This window comes from Papaver somniferum, chromosome 4 (genome assembly GCF_003573695.1).
Source record: "Papaver somniferum cultivar HN1 chromosome 4, ASM357369v1, whole genome shotgun sequence".
NCBI classification, from domain to species: domain Eukaryota; kingdom Viridiplantae; phylum Streptophyta; class Magnoliopsida; order Ranunculales; family Papaveraceae; genus Papaver; species Papaver somniferum.
The window spans coordinates 81313332-81333189 of record NC_039361.1 but is presented as its reverse complement, the minus strand read 5'-3'; the positions used below and the strand labels follow the sequence as shown (position 1 = coordinate 81333189).

The 19858-nt window shown below is 35.9% G+C and overlaps 1 protein-coding gene across 1 annotated transcript; it reads right to left on the bottom strand.

Moving 5' to 3' along the window:
* Window positions 1–547: 547 nt before the first annotated feature.
* LOC113276019 (mitochondrial outer membrane protein porin of 36 kDa-like) lies at window positions 548–3432 on the bottom strand. Its single transcript, XM_026525609.1, has 6 exons — window positions 3261–3432; window positions 3095–3162; window positions 2506–2616; window positions 1712–1798; window positions 1393–1601; window positions 548–1154 (listed from the first exon to the last, which is right to left on the bottom strand). The coding sequence occupies exons 1-6, from the start codon at window positions 3307–3309 to the stop codon at window positions 848–850; spliced, it is 831 nt and encodes a 276-aa protein (XP_026381394.1). The 5' UTR covers window positions 3310–3432; the 3' UTR covers window positions 548–847.
* Between the last annotated feature and the right edge of the window lie 16426 nt (window positions 3433–19858).

Below are 19858 nucleotides of genomic sequence, written 5' to 3'. Positions count from 1 at the left end.
TTGTAGTCAGCAAGACGACAACTTCATAGATCTTACTTGCAACCCAAATGCATACCACACCATCCAAACAGAAAGCAAGACGACGACTTCATAGATCTTACTTGCAACCCAAATGCATACCACACCATCCAAACAGAAAGCAAGAACCACACCATCCAAACAGAAAGCAAGACGACTTCATAGATCTTACTTGCAACCCAAATGCATACCACACCATACGTGCGATGAGATGGGTGTGTCCGACAAGGGTCATGCAGTCTTCTGTAGATATAGTAGCCACAACAGGAAACAGGAAGGGAAGCACAAAGCCACACAATTACCAAAATACGAGTTCTGTTCAACTATCTGGAGCAGGGAAGAAGATGATTACTTATATATGTACCCTGTTAAGCTTCAGGATCTGGAAGGCCCTAAACCTTGCAGCTTAGATGTCTAAGATACAGCTCCTCTCAAACACCAGAAAAGGCCGAACTAAAATCATCACACTGGGGCAGTGGAACAAATCAAACAAGCAGGTGCACACACAAAAACAAGCAAAAACAACACATGAACCCTAAAGAAACAACATTAGAGAACTTTTAATGTAGCAGTGCTGAGTACTGATTATGAAAATAAGTTCCAGCTCCATAGAAAAAAGATAAACATTTCATCAAATTGGAACAGAACAACGTTCCAAAATGAACCTCACAGCTGCTAAAAAAAGAGTGTTTCATCTTCAAACAATGAAATGGGGATGGAAAATGTAACTAAAGGAAATGCTTAGTCTTACAAGTTCAAAAACATACCCAACTACTACTGTGCACTGTTCTACTACCTACCTCTCGCATTTCCAAGAGATTTCGATCATCTATGGCTTCAGAGCAAGAGCCAAACCGAATTTTGCGCTCTTCTCGATGGCTTTGGTGTCAACTTCTCCAGAGATGGTGAAATATGACTTGGGGTAAATTTCATGCTGGATTAAGGCATTTATTATGCCTAAATTGTTCAACTTAGCCTTCACTGCAGTTTGCTGATCCAATGCATGTTGAGCACCAATAGTAAGTGTGCTCTGGGCACGGGAAAAGCTATAGCTCAGTTCAGCACCAGCAGATGCGATGCTCAGGTCAGTCAATGTCTGATAGTAAGAGGCATTCAAGCTGTCACCTTTGTCATTCCTAGATCATCAGCAAACAACACAATTTCAACAACCAGGGATGTGAAATATATTTCCAGCTTACATTTGTTAAACAGCCCAAGCATATCCATGACATGTAATAGCCCAGTTGTCTGGATTTAAAAGTAGTGTTCAATTGACTTTAACTTACCTAGAGGGAGAAGGCTTCTTGGACAGCACAATAGAAAATAAAAACAAAAAAGGAAAAAGGAAAAGATGTGATGAAATAAAAGACTCACAAAGTCAACGAAGCAACCAGGTCAGGGCGAGCCAAGCTCAACCCAGCATTGTACTTCACAAAATTCCCTGATGTTGTGTCAAAGGAGACATCAGTCCCAGCAGCAATTTGGCTGTTTCCAAATAGACCAGAGAAGTTCACAACAGGGTTGGCAGTCAACCCGATGCTAGCTGCAATCCCTGCATATTCATGCTGATACTGGAGCTCTAGCTGTTGTCACAAACACCGATAAAACGCAAACAAAGTAAACAAAATGCGAAATATGAAATCACATAGTGCCAACATTAGTTTAAGAGTGACGTATATATGAAGTCACTTACCTTGCCAGAGCTTTGATCGGGAGCAATGAAGCTAATTATAGCCTTGACACCAGGTGCAGGTTCATCAATAGTAACAATCGTAGAGAGCTGAGAAAATTTATGCACAATCGTTAGTTAACCAAGAACCACAAGTGGGGAGAGAAATAAAACACCACAAACTGAGAGCTAAAATATTAAATATACTTATAAAATTTGCATCGCTGCTTAACGCACTTGCTAAAATATCCTGTGGGTAGCGTGTACCTCATCATTATCATACAAGTTCTTGACCCGGTGCTTAGTTCTTTTTGTTATGCTCTCCTTACTATTGGTATGATAAACTACACCTAAAGTTGAATGTGGCTGATAAGATCTTTTTCTTTCAGTTTTGAATTGAAATAGTCTTCTATGTTGCCGCAGATATTGCATCAAGTGTTAATTGATGCTATTTGTAAAGGAAAATAGCATTGTGTAAAGGAAATAAGCGATCCAATGAACAGTTTCATCAATTAATGTCAATGAACCCGAACTGTAATAAATCATAATCCCCGGACCCATTTGGCACGTCGCATAAGAAACTATAATGTTCCATGCTGGTGCTTACTATGATACTACGCATGATGTGAAAATGATATATCCAGAACATCATCAAGTCATCAAATAGATAAGAATACATATGTATAGCAATCTATTACCGCATGCAACACTGTCTGGAGCAACTAAGTCCTTCGTATGCTTGTAAGGAGCACTATATAAGAACAATAATAGACAGAGACGTAGTGAAGTAAAGTAAATCCAATAAAATTACGTCTTACCCTAGAATTTGTGTCCACTTTGATATCAGCTGTGATGTTCTTCTGTTTCAGCTGGGTGTTGACGTCTGCTAAGAATACCTCACCTTTTTTTGTTCCAGATGAACAAATCGCCTACATAACCAAATACCAAGTACATATTCAGCTAATGACTTCAAAAACCATTAACAAATTTTAAATTACACAACAAATCCAACAATCATTACATATTACAGGAAATCCAACACAATGTATTAACTGAATCACAAAGATTCACAAAGAAATTAGCAAATTCCTACTATCATCTTCAAGAAACATTTTTTTAAAAAAATGGGACATTCATTTAACTGAAAATCATAATCATGCTAAGGGATTGCTTAACCTAGTTAGAAAAATCAAATTTCACTAAAACTCAAGAACTTTAAACAAAAATAATCGGATACAAATAGATTAAAAAAAAAATAGATACAAAAATAATCATGTTAGGGGATTGCTTATTCAAAAAAAAAATCCAATAACATATTCACAAACATACCGATTATATAAAATCATTCATCAACTCAAAAAAGAAACCTAACTATTCAATCAGCTTAAAATTATTTTAAACACTTACCACTCCGTTTTCAGAGTATGTAGTAACACTAAACTTCTGGTCACTTTGATAATCCTTGTATAGAAGATCTAAAAAACAAACAAAAAAAAATCAGTAAATCACCTCCACCAAAATCACAAAAAATACACAAAAAAACCCCAAAAAATGAACAGATGATGAATAATACCTCTAGCTGTCTTTCCGAGATTAGTGTAAAGTCCTGGACCTTTCACCATTTTTGCTGATAAAAAGGTTTATGACCAAAAGATTTTAGAGAATGGGTAACTTTGAGGAGAAGAAGAGAGTTTGAGGAGGATTATATGATATTATATTAACCCAAATGAGCTTGGAGAAGGGGAAAATGGGGTATGGTAAACCCCTAATTTAAGTGATTGAATATATGATCTCTACACCGTTGGATCTTACAGTGTGGAAAATGATGTCCTTTTACTTGGGCCGTTGATAAATACGCGATAGGATATGGCACTTGGACATGAGAAACAAACGTGGATTTTTCTATAAGTCCGACTTTTTCAAAGGGTTATGCGATTTTCGGGAGTAGTATTTTGAAACGTGCAGCGGAACTATCCTGCCACGTAGGAAAATACAAGTGACTTGGAAGATGAATTGGTGGGATCAGATGATAAAATATTGTTTTCTTAGGACCAAGTGATTCATTCCTGGTTCTAATTAAATTTGGTTCGTTTTTCATTCGAGTTTAGTTTTGGTTGTATTTAATACTCACTGACTTTCCACCTTGAAAGAATAAACTCTTTCAGATGCTGTTGTACTTTTGCCAACTGGTTGGCATATGCGAAGAACCAATTTGTTGAAAAAACGACAAAAGCAGGCAAATCCGAAAAGCTCTTTTCGAGTAAAAAACATGTCCCCTGCGATTCCAAACCAGAGAGTGATTTCCTCGGCCTCGAAGAGATGGCGTTCAATTTTGTGATCTATTTTGTTCTCAGGGGATTGTGAGAAATTGTCCTACCATTAGTACCCGATTTATAAATGGTTGCTGCAAACACTTCACAAAATGGCCATAAACAAGCCAGGAAAGGAGTTAAGTGGAAACAAAATGTTAAATAGGTCAATTAAATTATCTATTTATACCTCCAAATGCAATTTTGAGTTTCATCTTCATTAGTATTGTTTGCCGTGGTGTTATTTGGCAGTACATAGCATTCAGGATGGTTACATGACATTAGGGATTGTTACATCGAATTTAGGATTGGTACATGGTGTTTGGCCAAAGGGTTTGTTAGAACAGCCTATGCTGTTGTGATATGTCAATCTATATGACTTACAATGCATCAATCGAGTGCTTCCATATGTCCTTAGTGACAACTAGATGACAGCTAAAAGTTAATTGTATAGGAAGTCCACGAGTCCTTTGTAGAGTCTATCTACTATATAAAGCAGCAGTCCTGTATTAATTTCTTAATCCGTTTGGTAATGCAATTTACCATTAGTCACAAATTCTTACATGGTATCAAAAACCAAAGGGGATTATGATTTTTGTGTTCTGATCTTGTACCTTCAAACCTCCGTTAATGGAGTTTCTTTTATCTTCCGCTGTAACTTTACCACCACCATTACCACGACAACAATCACTGTAACTACACCTGCAACTCATCAGCGTCACTACCACAAACAATCACTACCTGCAACATCACAAAACACAAAACACAAATCAACAACAAAACCTACATCCTGAAGAGAAATTTCGACTTTCTCATGCACATACACCTTCACTTCAATCTCTGATTTCAAATCAGATGAATCCAAACAATCACCTACAACATTTTTTTTTTCAATTACACAACCAGAAGAGGATGTCTCAAACCTAATTTTCTTTTTGTTTTCTACAACCTGAAGAGGGATTTTGACTTCCTCAAAAAATTATACACAATAACAATTCCTCACAACATCATTGCAACCTCCACCATCACCATCATCAACACCTTCTAGAGGCATTTCGACTGTCTCCAATCTTCTTTTCATTTGTTATTTCTGTTGATTTTAGTTCTCAGATCTACATTAGCCCGTTCTTTTTTAGATTTCTTCAAGATTTTTTTTCTAGTTGCAATTCCCATTCGAATTCATTTTCTGGATCTGATTTGGGTGATGTTGATAATGAGGATTCATGATCTCGATCCTTGAGATGTTGATATCTGTTTAGTATTTGATTAGAGGAACTATTCAAGATCTCCTGCTACACAAACATTCATCTGGTTTACTTCTGTTTCAAAAGTTCTTGAAGATATTTTGGGATGAAGATTTGTGAATTGAGTGATTCTTCTTCAAATGGATGAAGGCTCGTGTTCAACCAGTGATTTTTCATCACTAAGATGCAAACTTGTTGTTCATTCAAGATAAGTTCTCTCACCTTTAAGATCTTCTTTGTATACAGTTCATAATTTCAATAATTTTATTTTAGTTTTCATCTTCTTTGAGAGCACATTGAAGATATGTTTTTCCTAGAAATTGGACTGGATTCTTCATTCAAGATAGTGCTTGTGGAAATCTGCAGATCAATTTTACTTTGTATTTCAGTTTAGAGAACATCTGTGATTTTTCATCACATTGATGATAAACTCGGTATTACTATTTTTTGATTCTTCATTGCCTTTGGTGAAGACTTGAAGTTACTGTGAGATTTCTGATCCAATTTTAGCCGCTTGAGTTCTGCATTTCATTGTGAGAGTGTTCCTTCATTTGAAGTTGTGTTGGTACACTCATCATAGTATATTGTCTTACGAACTTCTAGCACACGATCCTCCTATGCAGTCTCAGATTAATGATGGAGAAGTATTTGTTGAGATACATATGATGATTTGTAGTGATGATGTATGGACCTTTGTGTGAGTTCCTGGCTTTCATAGTTCAGCTGCAAGCTTGGATTTCTATTATGCAGTCACAGATGACAAACTTTGCATTATACTAGTGCTCAGTTTGAAGGGGAATGTCTACAAGATTTGCAACTTTGTTTAACTATCTACAGATTGGTTTGATTTTCACAAGGTGTTGATTTTCAATATGCTGGTAATACTTGTCCTAAAAAGGTTTGTGAGTGACTTGGATTCAGTAGAGGGAAAAGATCCAAGTATTACATGTCAGATTCATTATTGAGAGAGAGCTTTACAAGGGATCAACTACTGTTGTTGATACAAAAGCAGATGGGTCAACTTCAAGAGTTGACACGGTTATGGTTTGTATGGTTTGGCTTTCTTCTATATCAACATCATAGCATATGCTTCAACTATATCTCTCAAGCCAGTTATGCAGTTCATTGAAAATTGCTAGTTTTTCTAAAGCTTCTGCAATAGCATGGTTCTCAAGGATTGGTCTGCCTTAGGCTCTTCATCAGCTGGTAGAATATCAGAAGACTTTCCATGTGCAGTTTCTCTTCAAACATCCAGTTGCAGGTGTAAAAGCGGGGTTCTAACAACCTCACCCAATATTTCGATTAGCAATCTGTATGAACTAACTCCAATATACTTTCTAGAGAATCAACTAGACAGTTAGACTCAATCTAGATAAAAGTATATCGAAGAGTTAATATCTCAATCTCTCAATTTGATCTTTACTCAAGCAAATGGAAATCTGCGAGTCTTTATCAAATACTAGAGAGATAAACTTGGATAGTACCAAAGACCAATATCCAAGTGTCAATCAATTTAAATCAACAACCAAAGGTTGGATATTCTAATTGATTGATCTTAACGCACAACCTGTGTTATTTCAATTATATAACAAAATATAATGCGGAATAGAAATAACACAGACACCATAAATTTTATTAACGAGGAAACCGCAAATGCAGAAAAACCCCGGGACCTAGTCCATATTGAACACCACACTGCATTAAGCCGCTACAGACACTAGCCTCCTACAAACTAACTTCATTCTGCACTTTAGTTGAACCCTAATCAATCTCACACTGATTCAAGGTACAGTTGCGCTCCTTACGTCTCTGATCCCAGCAGGATGCTATGCACTTGATTCCCTTAGCTGATCTCACCCACAACCAAGAGTTGCTACGACCCAAAGTCGAAGACTTTAATAAACAAATCTGTATCACACAGAAAATTCTATGATAATAGATAAATATGTCTCCCACATATAAACCTAAGAGTTTTGTTCCGTATTTTGATAAAATCAAGGTGAACATGAAACAATCGATAACCCGTACTTATATTCCCAAAGAACAGCCTAGAATTATCAATCACCTCACAATAATCTAAATCGTATGGTAGCGAAACTAGATATTGCGGAATCACAAACGATGAGACGAAGATGTTTGTGATTTCTTTTTATCTTGCCCTATCAGAGATATAATCTCAAGTCAATTATTCAATTGAACTCGTACGATAGAAAATGGCAAGATCAGATCGCTCAACTATAAGAGAAGTAGTTTCGTCTGGCTTCACAATCCCAATGAAGTCTTTCAATCGTTAACCTACAGGGTCTCGAGAAGAAACCTAAGGTTAAAGGAGAACCGACTCTATCAAAACCAACTAGTATCATATAGGAGGTGTGGGAATTAGTTTTTTCAGTTGCTAGATGTCTCCTTTATATAGTTTTCAAATCATAGTTTGCAATCGAAGTTACCTTGGTAACAAAGCATTCAATATTCACCTTAGATAAAAATCTGATTTAACCAAGTTAATATCTTTTAACTGTTAGATCGAAACTTATCTTGTCACACACAAATGAAATGTATTTCATTTAGGTTTGAGTAACCTTACCTAAACGTGTACACTTGGTTGGTTCATAAATATTTAACCAATGGTTAGCCATATGAGCACTTTCATATTAACCGTATTCACCTTCTTCACAACTAGTTCAAATGACTTCAAAAGAACTAGTTGAAGAGTTGTTCAATTGCTTAGGTCTTTATGAATAGACACAATTGAAACAAAATCGGTTTAATTCACTTGAATCAATTCATGAAAAATATAGCCACGTTTTGCAAAGATTGCATTCCTCATTGATTTATTGTTTAAGTTCATGAACTTCCGATTTGAGAAATATAACCAGCTTGGGTACGCGTACGGGTATGTGTACCATAGCTTCCGGATTTGACTTTACAAAATCAGCATAAATTTTCAGTTCGAAAACTTCCATGGGTAGGCGTACCTAAGGTGACTGGTTTAACAGTTTGCAAACTTACAAACTCAGCAGAAATTTTTGGTTCGAAAACTTCTGCTGGTACGCCAACCTGTCTCCTTCACCAATACCGTATGCACACACTTGGATTCCGGCACGTGGATTTATACACTAATGGAATACACTATATATGCTTATATCCATAGTTGGTTACGTAATCTCAACTCTACATTTCAATCATTGAAACATTCTTATATAATGTTATAACAGTCGTTATTCACAACTATCATCATTAAAGCTATTTTCAAGATTGAAACGTCATCATGACTTTCGTCACGGGTTAAGATGAAAAGTGGTTAAAGCGAAAGCTTACCAACACATATTTCGAGAAAAAAATAGGAGAATAAACTTGGCTCGAAATAGCAAATGTGTATGTATGAAAACTATCATACTTATACGACTTTGTCTCAAGAATAGGAGATAGAGAGAGAGACTTTTGAGTGATAGATAAGTTCAAGTCTCCACATACCTTTTAGTCGGATGAAGTTCCACTGGTTCCTTGAGTAGTTCTTCGTCTTCGTAAGATGATCGTCGTGGAGTCTGGAGTTCAACTACACTTAACTGTCCTAGTCCGAGACTAAGCTATAAGTAGTCTAGAAATCAAGACATATAGTTTTGACAACTAAACTTGACAAACATGCTTGATATAGCAATGCATGCGAGTTCGACCGAGCAATACTCTAACAATCTCCCCCTTTGTCAATTTTAATGGCAAAAATATCAATAAATATGGATTACAAAATAAATAAAACTTTGTAGCTTCTCGTCCACATGCTTGATATCCTTGGTGCTTCAACATTACTCGAAAACATCGTCTTTTCCAAGTACTCCCATGATTCCATAGATGTTCAATTCAGCATCATAGTTGTTGAAGATCCGTAGCCATAACAATTATAAAACAAAAGCTTTCGATCATTGTTATACAGTGTCATAGTATTACTACACAATATCAAAGTTCTTATATCACAACTTCGACAACCATACTATGGTGATATGTATCACTCCCCCTTGGTCAATACTTTCATCTCAACATGAAAACCACTCCCCCTTACATAATGATCCGTAAAACACGTAAACCATATGTATTTGTAGTATGAACTACACATTAATTATCCCCCATTTTGTCAATAAAATTGGCAAAGGTACGAAAATTATTGGGATCCTAATGAAATTTCCACGGATATACTTCATGACCAAAGGTGTATTAACATACCAACAAATTTAGATGCAATCATAAAACCGAAGCTAAATGCATTCATCAAGGAGTTTATAAAGATACAAGATAAAAACCTAAAATATTCCACAGCCGCACTCCCCAAAAAGATATGGAAATTAAGCGCAAGTTCAAAATAACTGTACCCCATTTGATGTCATTCCCGAAAGAACAACAAGAGTGACCTTACTTTTACAAGAAAAGTAGGATTTCTTTGGACACCAAAAACCACAAAATAATTTTGTATCCAAAAATTCTCAATTAAACTAATCACAAGAGAACCCATGATTAATTTAATCGGAATACACAACCAAATTAATCACAAACAAGTCTATGATTAGTCTAGTTGGAAATGCTCACATAAGAAGACTCATGGAGCCGCACAGTATATACATAAAATATGGATCAGGGAAGATCAATACTGCGAAATATACAAAGATTCATTCTATCTTCATCACTATTTGCATAACGACATATAATAGACATAATCTTTGTAAACAAAAGATTGTAACCATATTTCATCAAAGAATTGACATAATAGGCTTAACTTTTGTTTGTCAAAAGTTCATCGATCTTGTATCAATACATGCATATCGACATATGAAAGAGATAACTTTTGACATCGCATGGAACAATAATAGTTCACGGACGCAAACACACATATCCCATAACATATTACAATATAAAACCATAAAGATTAATACTGCAAACATCATCTTCCAAATCACTTTAGAATTTAAATAAATAAATCTAAAAACATTGCAAGATGAAAACGTTGGACATACCTATGTGTACTCACAATAATGGCTATTCCAAACCCTAGTTATCCTTCTTACACAAAAACAAGAATAAAAATTCTCTTAAGGAGTTTTACTAGACATACAGAAAATCAATTTTCTTTGATGATTTCATACCTTTGAAATGGTCCATCATAAAAAGTATCACTGATATTATTGATTTTCTTGACCGTATAAATACCATGTTCATGAGTTAGAACATTAGTTTTTCGGTCAACGATGCGGGCAAGGTGCCTGTCTTTGACGCAATCAAGGATGACTTTCTTCTGGTTCCTGATCAGGATGTTTTGATCATCAAGAATCTTTGCTTGTCTATTAATAATCTGGTTTATCTGCAATTGAAGGTTAGCAAGCTCGTTATTCACCTCATTCTGAACGAGAATTAAATCCTTGACAGATTCTCTTATCCAGGAGTTATACTCTTTTCTTTCAAGCATCTTTTTCAGGATTAGATCTTAAGCTGAATCACATCCTTTGAAGTCTTCTTCTATCACAGTGTTCACTTCTTCTTGAGGCTCAACAGAGATTCCCATAAAAATAATTTTCTGGGAAGAGGATAAACACATACAAGAAGTGTATATATATGTGTTATCAATCAAGAGAGAAACACTTTTAGGTAAAAACCCTAGAGTTTCCTATAGAAGACTTGGACGTTCGTGAGCCAGAAACGGATACCAAAAGATCAAGAAGGATCCAAGAGTAAATAGATACTGTTTTTTTTTTGTTTGTTTTTTTGCACACTGTCTCTTCCAAACAGGGCTCAGTATCTAACCAGAATAGACAGAGCAAAAAAGGCATATTAGATACAGAGAGAAAAGAAAACAGAAATCTCAACCTGTAAAACAAACCTCGGACTTATAGAACAGATGGTAATCGACCTAAGACTTGAGCATTTCATAAACATACATCCTTGTAACTCTCAAGTTAGACACAAGGATGAGAATACCTAAGGTTAGGTAGTAGGATGAGATATAATCTCACCATGAGTGTTGAGAGACGATTTGGGGATACCACCTGACAGTCTGAATTTTGTACTTCTTACCTCTCTTTGATTGTTTTCCACTCCATAGAAAGTTCATACAACCCTTTTTGAGAGTCCATTAAATGGAGCCTTTTAATGACCAAGTCTATGACCTCTAGAGATTGGTTCTGGAGGATTTACTGAGATAGTTCTCCACCTTCCAGACTTAGATCTACCAGTTTTGTTCTCATAGACACTGGGAAACTGTGTTTTTGTGGTGTAGTTTGCACCATGAGAATAAACACGGTCCCTGTAAAGATTCTGAAATGAGTGATCATTAAACATATTTTTATGAGAGTTATGGTTTTCTGTGGGAGTGAAATCCATTGTTGATGCCGTCAGATGATTAACTTGGTTGACGGTAAGTATAAGAAGATTTTGAAGATCGGAGATCCGTTTCTTCTTATCAAAACAATGTTTAACACTATGATTCCTTTTCCCACGGAAGGAACAATTTAGTGGAAGAGAATTCTTGAAAGGCATCTGTTTCAAACCCATGTCCCGTTTGGAAGCCTGCCGTCTATTTTCTGCAAGAACTTTCTTTGATGAGTTTTTCTTTATGACAGGCAACTCACATTGAGAACCAGCCCGTGATATAGAAGAATTTCTCACTAAAGTGTTTTCCTTAGTTAAGGATATCGACTGTTGTTGGTCACGGTGAAGAAATGTAGCAATGTTCTATGTTTCAACACGAAGGTTGTTAAGATTTGATGAATGTGTCTCAATCAAACGTTTTTTCTCTAATTGTCCCTTCTTTAACAGTATTCTTAAGGATACTAATCTCCTCTTGTTGAAGAATATTTTCCAGGGTGAGTTTTTTAATATTGTTAGAGAATGACTCAATGATTTTGTAGAGTTCCGTTCTCGACCAAGAGACTTTTCAAATTCATCCAAGAGTTGAGCATGATTGCGAAAGTCAATCGTCTCAATTGTCTTTTCTTTAGTTTTGGTGACCTTTCTTTCTACTTCTGACATTCTGTCAACTGTCTCATTTTTTTTCGGGATTCAGAAGAATCAACTGAGGAGTTATCCTTTGAGGAAGGACCAAGACATTTGACATAGTTAGAAGTATTGGAAGACATAGACTATGCGTAGATAGGAGATACTACTTTGTCCACAGAATCAGATTGCTACAAACACAGACTTTTGAGGTCTTAAACGTATTTGCCTGCTCTGATACCAATTGAAAAAGCGGGGGTCAAACAACCTCACCCAATATTTCGATTAGCAATCTGTATGGACTAACTCCAATATACTTTCTATAGAATCAACTAGACAGTCAGACTCAATCTAGATAAAAGTATATCAAATAGTTAATATCTCAATCTCTCGATTTGATCCTTACTCAAGCAAATGGAAATCTGCGAGTCTTTATCAAATACTAGATAGATAAACTTGGATGGTACCAAAGACCAATATCCAAGTGTCAATCAATTTAAATCAACAACCAAAGGTTGGATATTCTAATTAATTGATCTTAACGCACAACCTGTGATATTTCAATTATATGACAAAATATAATGCGAATAGAAAAAACACAGACACCAGAAATTTTGTTAACGAGGAAACCGCAAATGCAGAAAAACCCCGGGACCTAGTCCAGATTGAACACCACACTGTATTAAGCCGCTACAGATACTAGCCTACTACAAACTAACTTCGTTCTAGACTGTAGTTGAACCCTAATAAATCTCATACTGATTCAAGGTTCAGTTGCGCTCCTTACGTCTCTGATCCCAGCAGGATGCTACGCACTTGGGTCCCTTAGCCGATCTCACACACAACGAAGAGTTGCTATGACCCAAAGTCAAAGACTTTAATAAACAAATTTGTATCACACAAAAAAGCCTATGATAATAGATAAATCTGTCTCCCACAGATAAACCTAAGAATTTTGTTCTCTCTTTAAATCAAGGTGAACAGGAACCAATCGATAACCCCGACTTATATTCCCGAAGAATGGCCTAGAATTATCAATCACCTCACAATAATCTAAATCGTATGGTAGCAAAACTAGATATTGCGGAATCACAAACGATGAGACGAAGATGTTTGTGATTTCTTTTTATCTTGCACTATCGGAGATATAATCTCAAGTCAATTATTCAATTGAACTCGTACAATAGAAAATGGCAAGATCAGATCGCTCAACTACAAGAGAAGTAGTTTCGTCTGGCTTCACAATCCCAATGAAGTCTTTCAGTCGTTAACCTACTGGGTCTCGAGAAGAAACCTAAGGTTAAAGGAGAATCGACTCTAGAAAAACCAACTAGTATCACACAGGAGGTGTGAGGATTAGTTTTTCCAGTTGCTAGATGTCTCCTTTATATAGTTTTCAAATCAAGATTTGCAATCTAAGCTACCTTGGTAGCAAAGCATTCAATATTCACCGTTAGATGAAAAACCTGATTTAACCAAGCTAATATCTTTCAACCGTTAGATAAAAACTTAGCTTGTCACACACAAATGAAATGTATTTCATTTAGGTTTGAGTAACCGAACCTAAATGTGTACACTTGGTTGGTTCACAAATAGTTAACCAATGGTTAGCCATATGAGCACTTTCATATTAATCGTATTCATCTTCTTCACAACTAGTTCAAATGACTTCAAAAGAACTAGTTGACGAGTTATTCAGTTGCTTAGGTCTTTATGAATAGACAGAACTGAACCAAAATTGGTTTGATTCACTTGAGTCAATTCATGAACAATATAGCCGCGGTTTACAAAGATTGCATTCCTTATTGATTTATTGTTTAAGTTCATGAACTTCCGATTTGAGAAATATAACCAGCTTGGGTACGCGTACGGGTACGTGTACCATAGCTACCGGATTTGAGTTTACAAACTCAGCATAAATTTTCGGTTCGAAAACTTCTGTGGGTACGCGTACCTAAGGTGACTGGTTTAACAGTTTGCAAACTTACAAACTCAGCAGAAATTTTTGGTTCGAAAACTTACGCTTTACGCGTACCCAACCTGTCTCCTTCACCAATACCGTATGCACACATATGCACACACTTGGTTTCCGGCACATGGATTTATACACTAATATGTGAACACACTATATATGCTTATATCCATAGTTGGTTACGTAATCTCAACTCTACATTTCAATCATTGAAACATTATTCTATAATGTTATAACAGTCGTTATTCACAACCATCGTCATCAAAGCTATTTTCAAGATTGAAACGTCATCATGACTATCGTCACGGGTTAAGATGAAAAGTGGTTAAAGCAAAAGCTTACCAACACATATTTCGAGAAAAAGATAGGCGAGTAAACTCGGCTCGTGTATGTATGAAAACTATCATACTTATACGACTTTGTCTCAAGAATAGGAGATAGAGAGATAGAATTTTGAGTGATAGATAAGTTCAAGTCTCCACATACCTTTTAGTCGGATGAAGTTCCACTGGTTCCTTGAGTAGTCTTTCGTCTTCGTAAGATGATCGTCGTGGAGTCTGGAGCTCAACTACACTTAATTGTCCTAGTCCGAGACTTAGCTATGAGTAGTCTAGAAATCAAAACATATAGTTTTGACAACTAAACTTGAAAAACATGCTTGAGATAGCAACGTATGCGAGTTCGACCGAGAAATGGTCTAACAACAGGTATTCCAGGTCATAGTGCTTGATTAACAAACTAATGCATCAAAGTTACACTATGAATGCATCAGTTTGAGGGGGACTGTTAGAACAGCCTATGATGCTGTGACATATCAATCTATATGATCTATAATGCACCAATCGAGTACTTCCATTTGTACTTAGTGACAACTAGATGACATCTAAGAGTTAGTTGTATAGGAAGTCCACGATTCTTTTGTAGAGTTTATCTGCTATATAAAGCAGCAGACCTGTATTAATTTCTTAATATGTTTGGCAATACAATTTACCATTAGTCATAGATTCTTACAGGGTTCATTACTTTTCCTTTGAGGTTTAGCAAAGCTTCTAAAGTACCATAATTTCATCACAACCTCTTCAACCACCATCACCACCACTTCAACCATTTTAATCGAATGAGGAAAGCATTTTGGAAGGTTTTTTTTTTAGGAAAAGGTAACTCTGATTTATTCAAAAGTGTTAAGTCATATGGAAAAAGATCATTTCGTAAAACAAATTAAGAGTAATGATTAATTTTCAAATACAAATTAAAAGGTATCACCATTTTGTAATTGCCTTTTGTTTTTAAATTGAATTGTCATTTTCTTATTATTCGTCTTGTGGGTAAAACTAAAATTGTTATGTTAAGCGTGAACACGGATAAAATCTTAGAATGGAACATCCAAGTTGACCATGGGTATAACACTCATGTTAAATTTGAGACCTGATTCACTTTTACTTTTCCATAATTCTTGTGGTATATGAAGCTGGCAGAGTAAATGGTTCTAATTCCCACTACCCCCGATACTGCAATATTTATTATTTTCACCCTATTCAACTTGCATAAACTCTGAGTTATGATAAGTATTATAAGAGGGTCGTCGCCTCGTGATCCGACTGAACCATCATTATCTCCTCTTTGGAAGACATCATTGTGCTCCCAAGGCAATGGTGGAATAGAGACCCAAACCATAAAAAACTTTCTCCAATTTATAGAAAGAACGAGGAAATTTTCAGCGGAGGCTTTCTTGGAAGTAGGTTCTTGGGGTTACATTTTGGCAGTTATGGGCACATCCAACCATAGATGTGTAATCTATACCAATTATCAACTTAATAATGCTCTTGAATAAATCGTTGCATTGGCGTTTTGTTACATCCATTTTGGAAAATTAGTAACAACTTATCTAACATTTATCATTCAGATTGGAAAAATCGGTTCCAGTAACTTGGGATGAAATAGGTGGTTTATACAAATTACTCTGACGTTGTTTAATATTGAGATTATTAGTCCCACATAGTATGTGAAGTTTAAGATCCTACAGTTTATAAATCTTTGGCATACCTAACCTTACAAGCAAGTTTACAAGGTTAGTTAGGCCCATCGACTTCAGTATGGTATCAGAGCATGCAATCTGTGACCTGTCATCTAACCGCACCTTTACTCTGTGCTACCCTATATATTGTCCACGTGTTGGAGCCAACGAGGATGCATGTTAGGGGGTAAGTTAATATTATTAGTCCCACATGGTATGTGGGAATTCTAAGATCCTGTAGCCTATAACCCTTGGAATCCAAACCCTGCATGTCGGTTTGCAAAGTTAATTAGGCCCTAGACTTCAATATTTAACTCCAAAAAATATATCACTCAATATAAAAAGCATCATGGCCTGACTCTGATCTATCAAACATAGTTCCTAGAGTGAAAACTCATACATAACATGTATATCTTTGTTTTCATACTTAAATACGCCACATATTCGACTACCAAATAACGTTTTTGTTATTTCTAGTTGTTGAAACCTTTATACATACACAGAGGTATGTCTAATGAAGCTACTTGTATAAGATCCTATAGACATGTATATTGAGTCGAAAATAGTAGGTTTCCCAATACGGAAGTAGGTATACGATATATTTGAAATGAAGGATACAAAGAAAATGAATTTGGATATTTACCTCAGTAATGCTCCATAAACCTCCGATTTGAGTCAAGTGGTGACACTTTATCAACGCCTACATGTAACTCGCCTAACATTACAGACTCTCAATTAAGTGACTATTTTATATATCTTCAATTGTAGCCACCGGACCAACCGGTGTAAAAGTGTAAGTTTGAGTTGGGAAAGAATATAGGGCCGAGAATAACCATTGGATGCGCTTTAGCGCTTCCTTCATGTGCGTCCTGGTTTTCATTCTCCCAATAATGTATAATAATTGAATAGGACGACCTGCTCTGACCAAAACTCTACTTTGGCTCAGTCGATAGAGAGTATGTATTTCTTGGAATGTAGATAGACCAGAAGCATTATAAGGATTGTTTAAGTAAAAATGCCTTTAAACGTGTATTAGGTATCCCATTACCCTTCAACTTTTTATGTACAACCCTACCATATAACTTTCCACATGGAATGAAAGAGCGTCCTTTCGTATGTTCTCTAACAACTAACCATTTTAATCATATTAAGAAAAGTGTCCCATACCACATTATTTCTGTAATGAAAAAAATCTAGTAAAGTGATTCCTATAACAACAATATCATCATCATTTCTTAGATATTTCGAGATTCAATGCATATGAATAGTAAATAAAATTGAAATATTGAATAATATACCGATTTCGAAGTATATGAAACAGAAAGTGCAACATTCAGTTAATTACTATTAGTAATTGTGTGTTCGTATATCTATTATAATTTATAAAGTAAAAGTGATGCCAAGGAAATAACGAGACTCTGTATTAGATTGTCGCAAATACTGCGTTTAAGATGACCCAACCACCTCATATTTTGTGATATTTCTCTCACTTTATAATTAAGATATGCGACCTTTATCTAGATTTACATACTTGTATGGATGCAGTCCTCCCTTGGTGTAGGCATGGCTTGGAAAAGCCTCGCTCTATTTTTTATATATAAACATTTTGTAAAGGAAACGTACTAATTTTCTGTTAAGTAGCAGAAAGATTATGAGTTGAGACTTGATTCAAGAAGGGATTAAAGTAATATGAAAGAATTAAGAAGGTGTGATTTGAACGTGATGAGGTATAATGCAATATAATTATGAAAATCTAAAAAATAAAAAAGGTAAGAAAAAAAGGTAAAGTGGAACTGGTCGTTTTCAAATGTTGGAGGCCATCATATGGAAAACGGTCATAATACGGTCACTCAGCTTTTGTATGCCCATTTAATATGCTTATCTACTATAGTGGGTGTTTTGATTTGACATAACCGTTGACCGTCAAATCTAACTATTTTCTTATTTTAATTGGATATGTTCTAAACATTTTAATCCCACGTATGATTTATTTTGCTGATATAGTTGTGTATTTCGTATCTTATTTGTATCTATTAATATTGATCCTTATCTATATCCCAAGTGTTAATTTTGTATCTTATTCACCCTTACCCGCCGATATGTACTGACATGGATCGATATTGATTAATAGAGAATAAGAACAACATATAACCAATAAGCATGCTCAAAATTTTTGTGTAAAACCCTCACTTTCCACATGACGCATGCTTGGAGATGTGTTGTTGGATGAGATGAAGTTTTTAACCCAAGTTTGTATGGCAAGTTCAGGACATTCTTCTCCAGAATAGATATTGCACCATCCATCATGGTGCATCATGTCAGTGGGAGACTGGCCAAGTGAAATATTGTACCACAATTGTGCAATATTCAAGTTGGGCATCAAGACAAAACTGTTAATACAACATTATGATGTTATTTCTGAAACTCGTTGTAGCGAAAGCATGTGGACTTGGTACATATCAATCTTCTTAGGAAGACATGTATAGGGAAAGGATGTTGGTTAAAGGTTCATTAAGGACAAATGCATTCCATACATGATGCAAAAACATCATTATGTCATAGCTAAAGCAGGCAGGGACGGAGCTACAACCAACCTAGGGGTGGCTCCCGCCTCCTCTGAAAAACCTATAATCTCTTAAGAGTCCTTCAAAATTCCTACTATTTGTTCAAAAAAATTGTGATTCGCCCCTTTCAAATAACTTTTTTTTTATAGTTTAGCCCCCCTGTATATTGAATTCCTAGCTCCGTTCCTGAACCAGGAATGCTTCACGATGGTGCAAAATAAAGGAAACGTGCATGAATGATGCGATATTTCGCATGGCCCGAGCTAGGAAATGCGTACTTGAAAACTAATTGATGCAATGATACACGTTCATGTGCATATCATGCGATATACCCTTTGTCCTATACATAATAGGCTTTGTTTGGCTTTGTCTTAAACACAAGTTTGCTTTAGTTGCTTGTACCGACATGGATGAACTACGGTGCATGCTTGATCCCTTCAAGGTATGGAGAATGGTACATAGGCATTCACATGAGTTGCAACATTAATGGTCCACCACTTAGTCACTCATATCATCTAATTGCGAGGTGGTTGCAACATTATGGTCACTTATATCACATGGCTCCGTAACGCAATGCTAGAGATGATTATTGTCCTACTTGATGAAGAAAGTTTCAGTACATTTCCTTGGATGCTCATTCAAACTATCAAGTCATTCGACTAAGGCGTCCACTAATTTTGAATTGGGCATGGATTGGAAAGAAATATAAACCAGTATGAAAGTTAGGGGATCTTGCATAAGATATGTGTATCAAAATGATAATACAAGACAAGTACGGTATGATCCTGACTGATGTACCCTTGGAATGAGCAAGGCTAGTGCATGCTTTCATCTCAAAACCGAAACTAAGTAAGGAAGCTGAAAATAATATTGTAATGGCATATTTGCAAACCCAAGGCTTACGTTATGCCTGGAATAGACCTGAAATCTAGTGATGCATGCAAGAATGTACTAGCATTAGCCTTTATGGCCTTGCACCCTTCACACAACAATGATAGGTTGGAATGGTGTGGGGGTTACATTTAAGGCATTCTGCTTGTGAAGCATGTTTGCAAAGGCAAAGGGAACGCGCATTTTCCTGGTGAACCTTAAA

Excerpts from the sequence above, each read along its gene's own strand:
- LOC113276019 (XM_026525609.1), bottom strand. The coding sequence starts at position 3,309 with ATGGTGAAAGGTCCAGGACTTTACACTAATCTCGGAAAGACAGCTAGA. Across the intron at positions 2,617-3,094 it reads CATACTCTGAAAACGGAGTG|GCGATTTGTTCATCTGGAAC; the intron begins GTAAGTGTTTAA and ends TTGGTTATGTAG. Across the intron at positions 1,602-1,711 it reads CCGATCAAAGCTCTGGCAAG|CTAGAGCTCCAGTATCAGCA; the intron begins GTAAGTGACTTC and ends TTGTGACAACAG.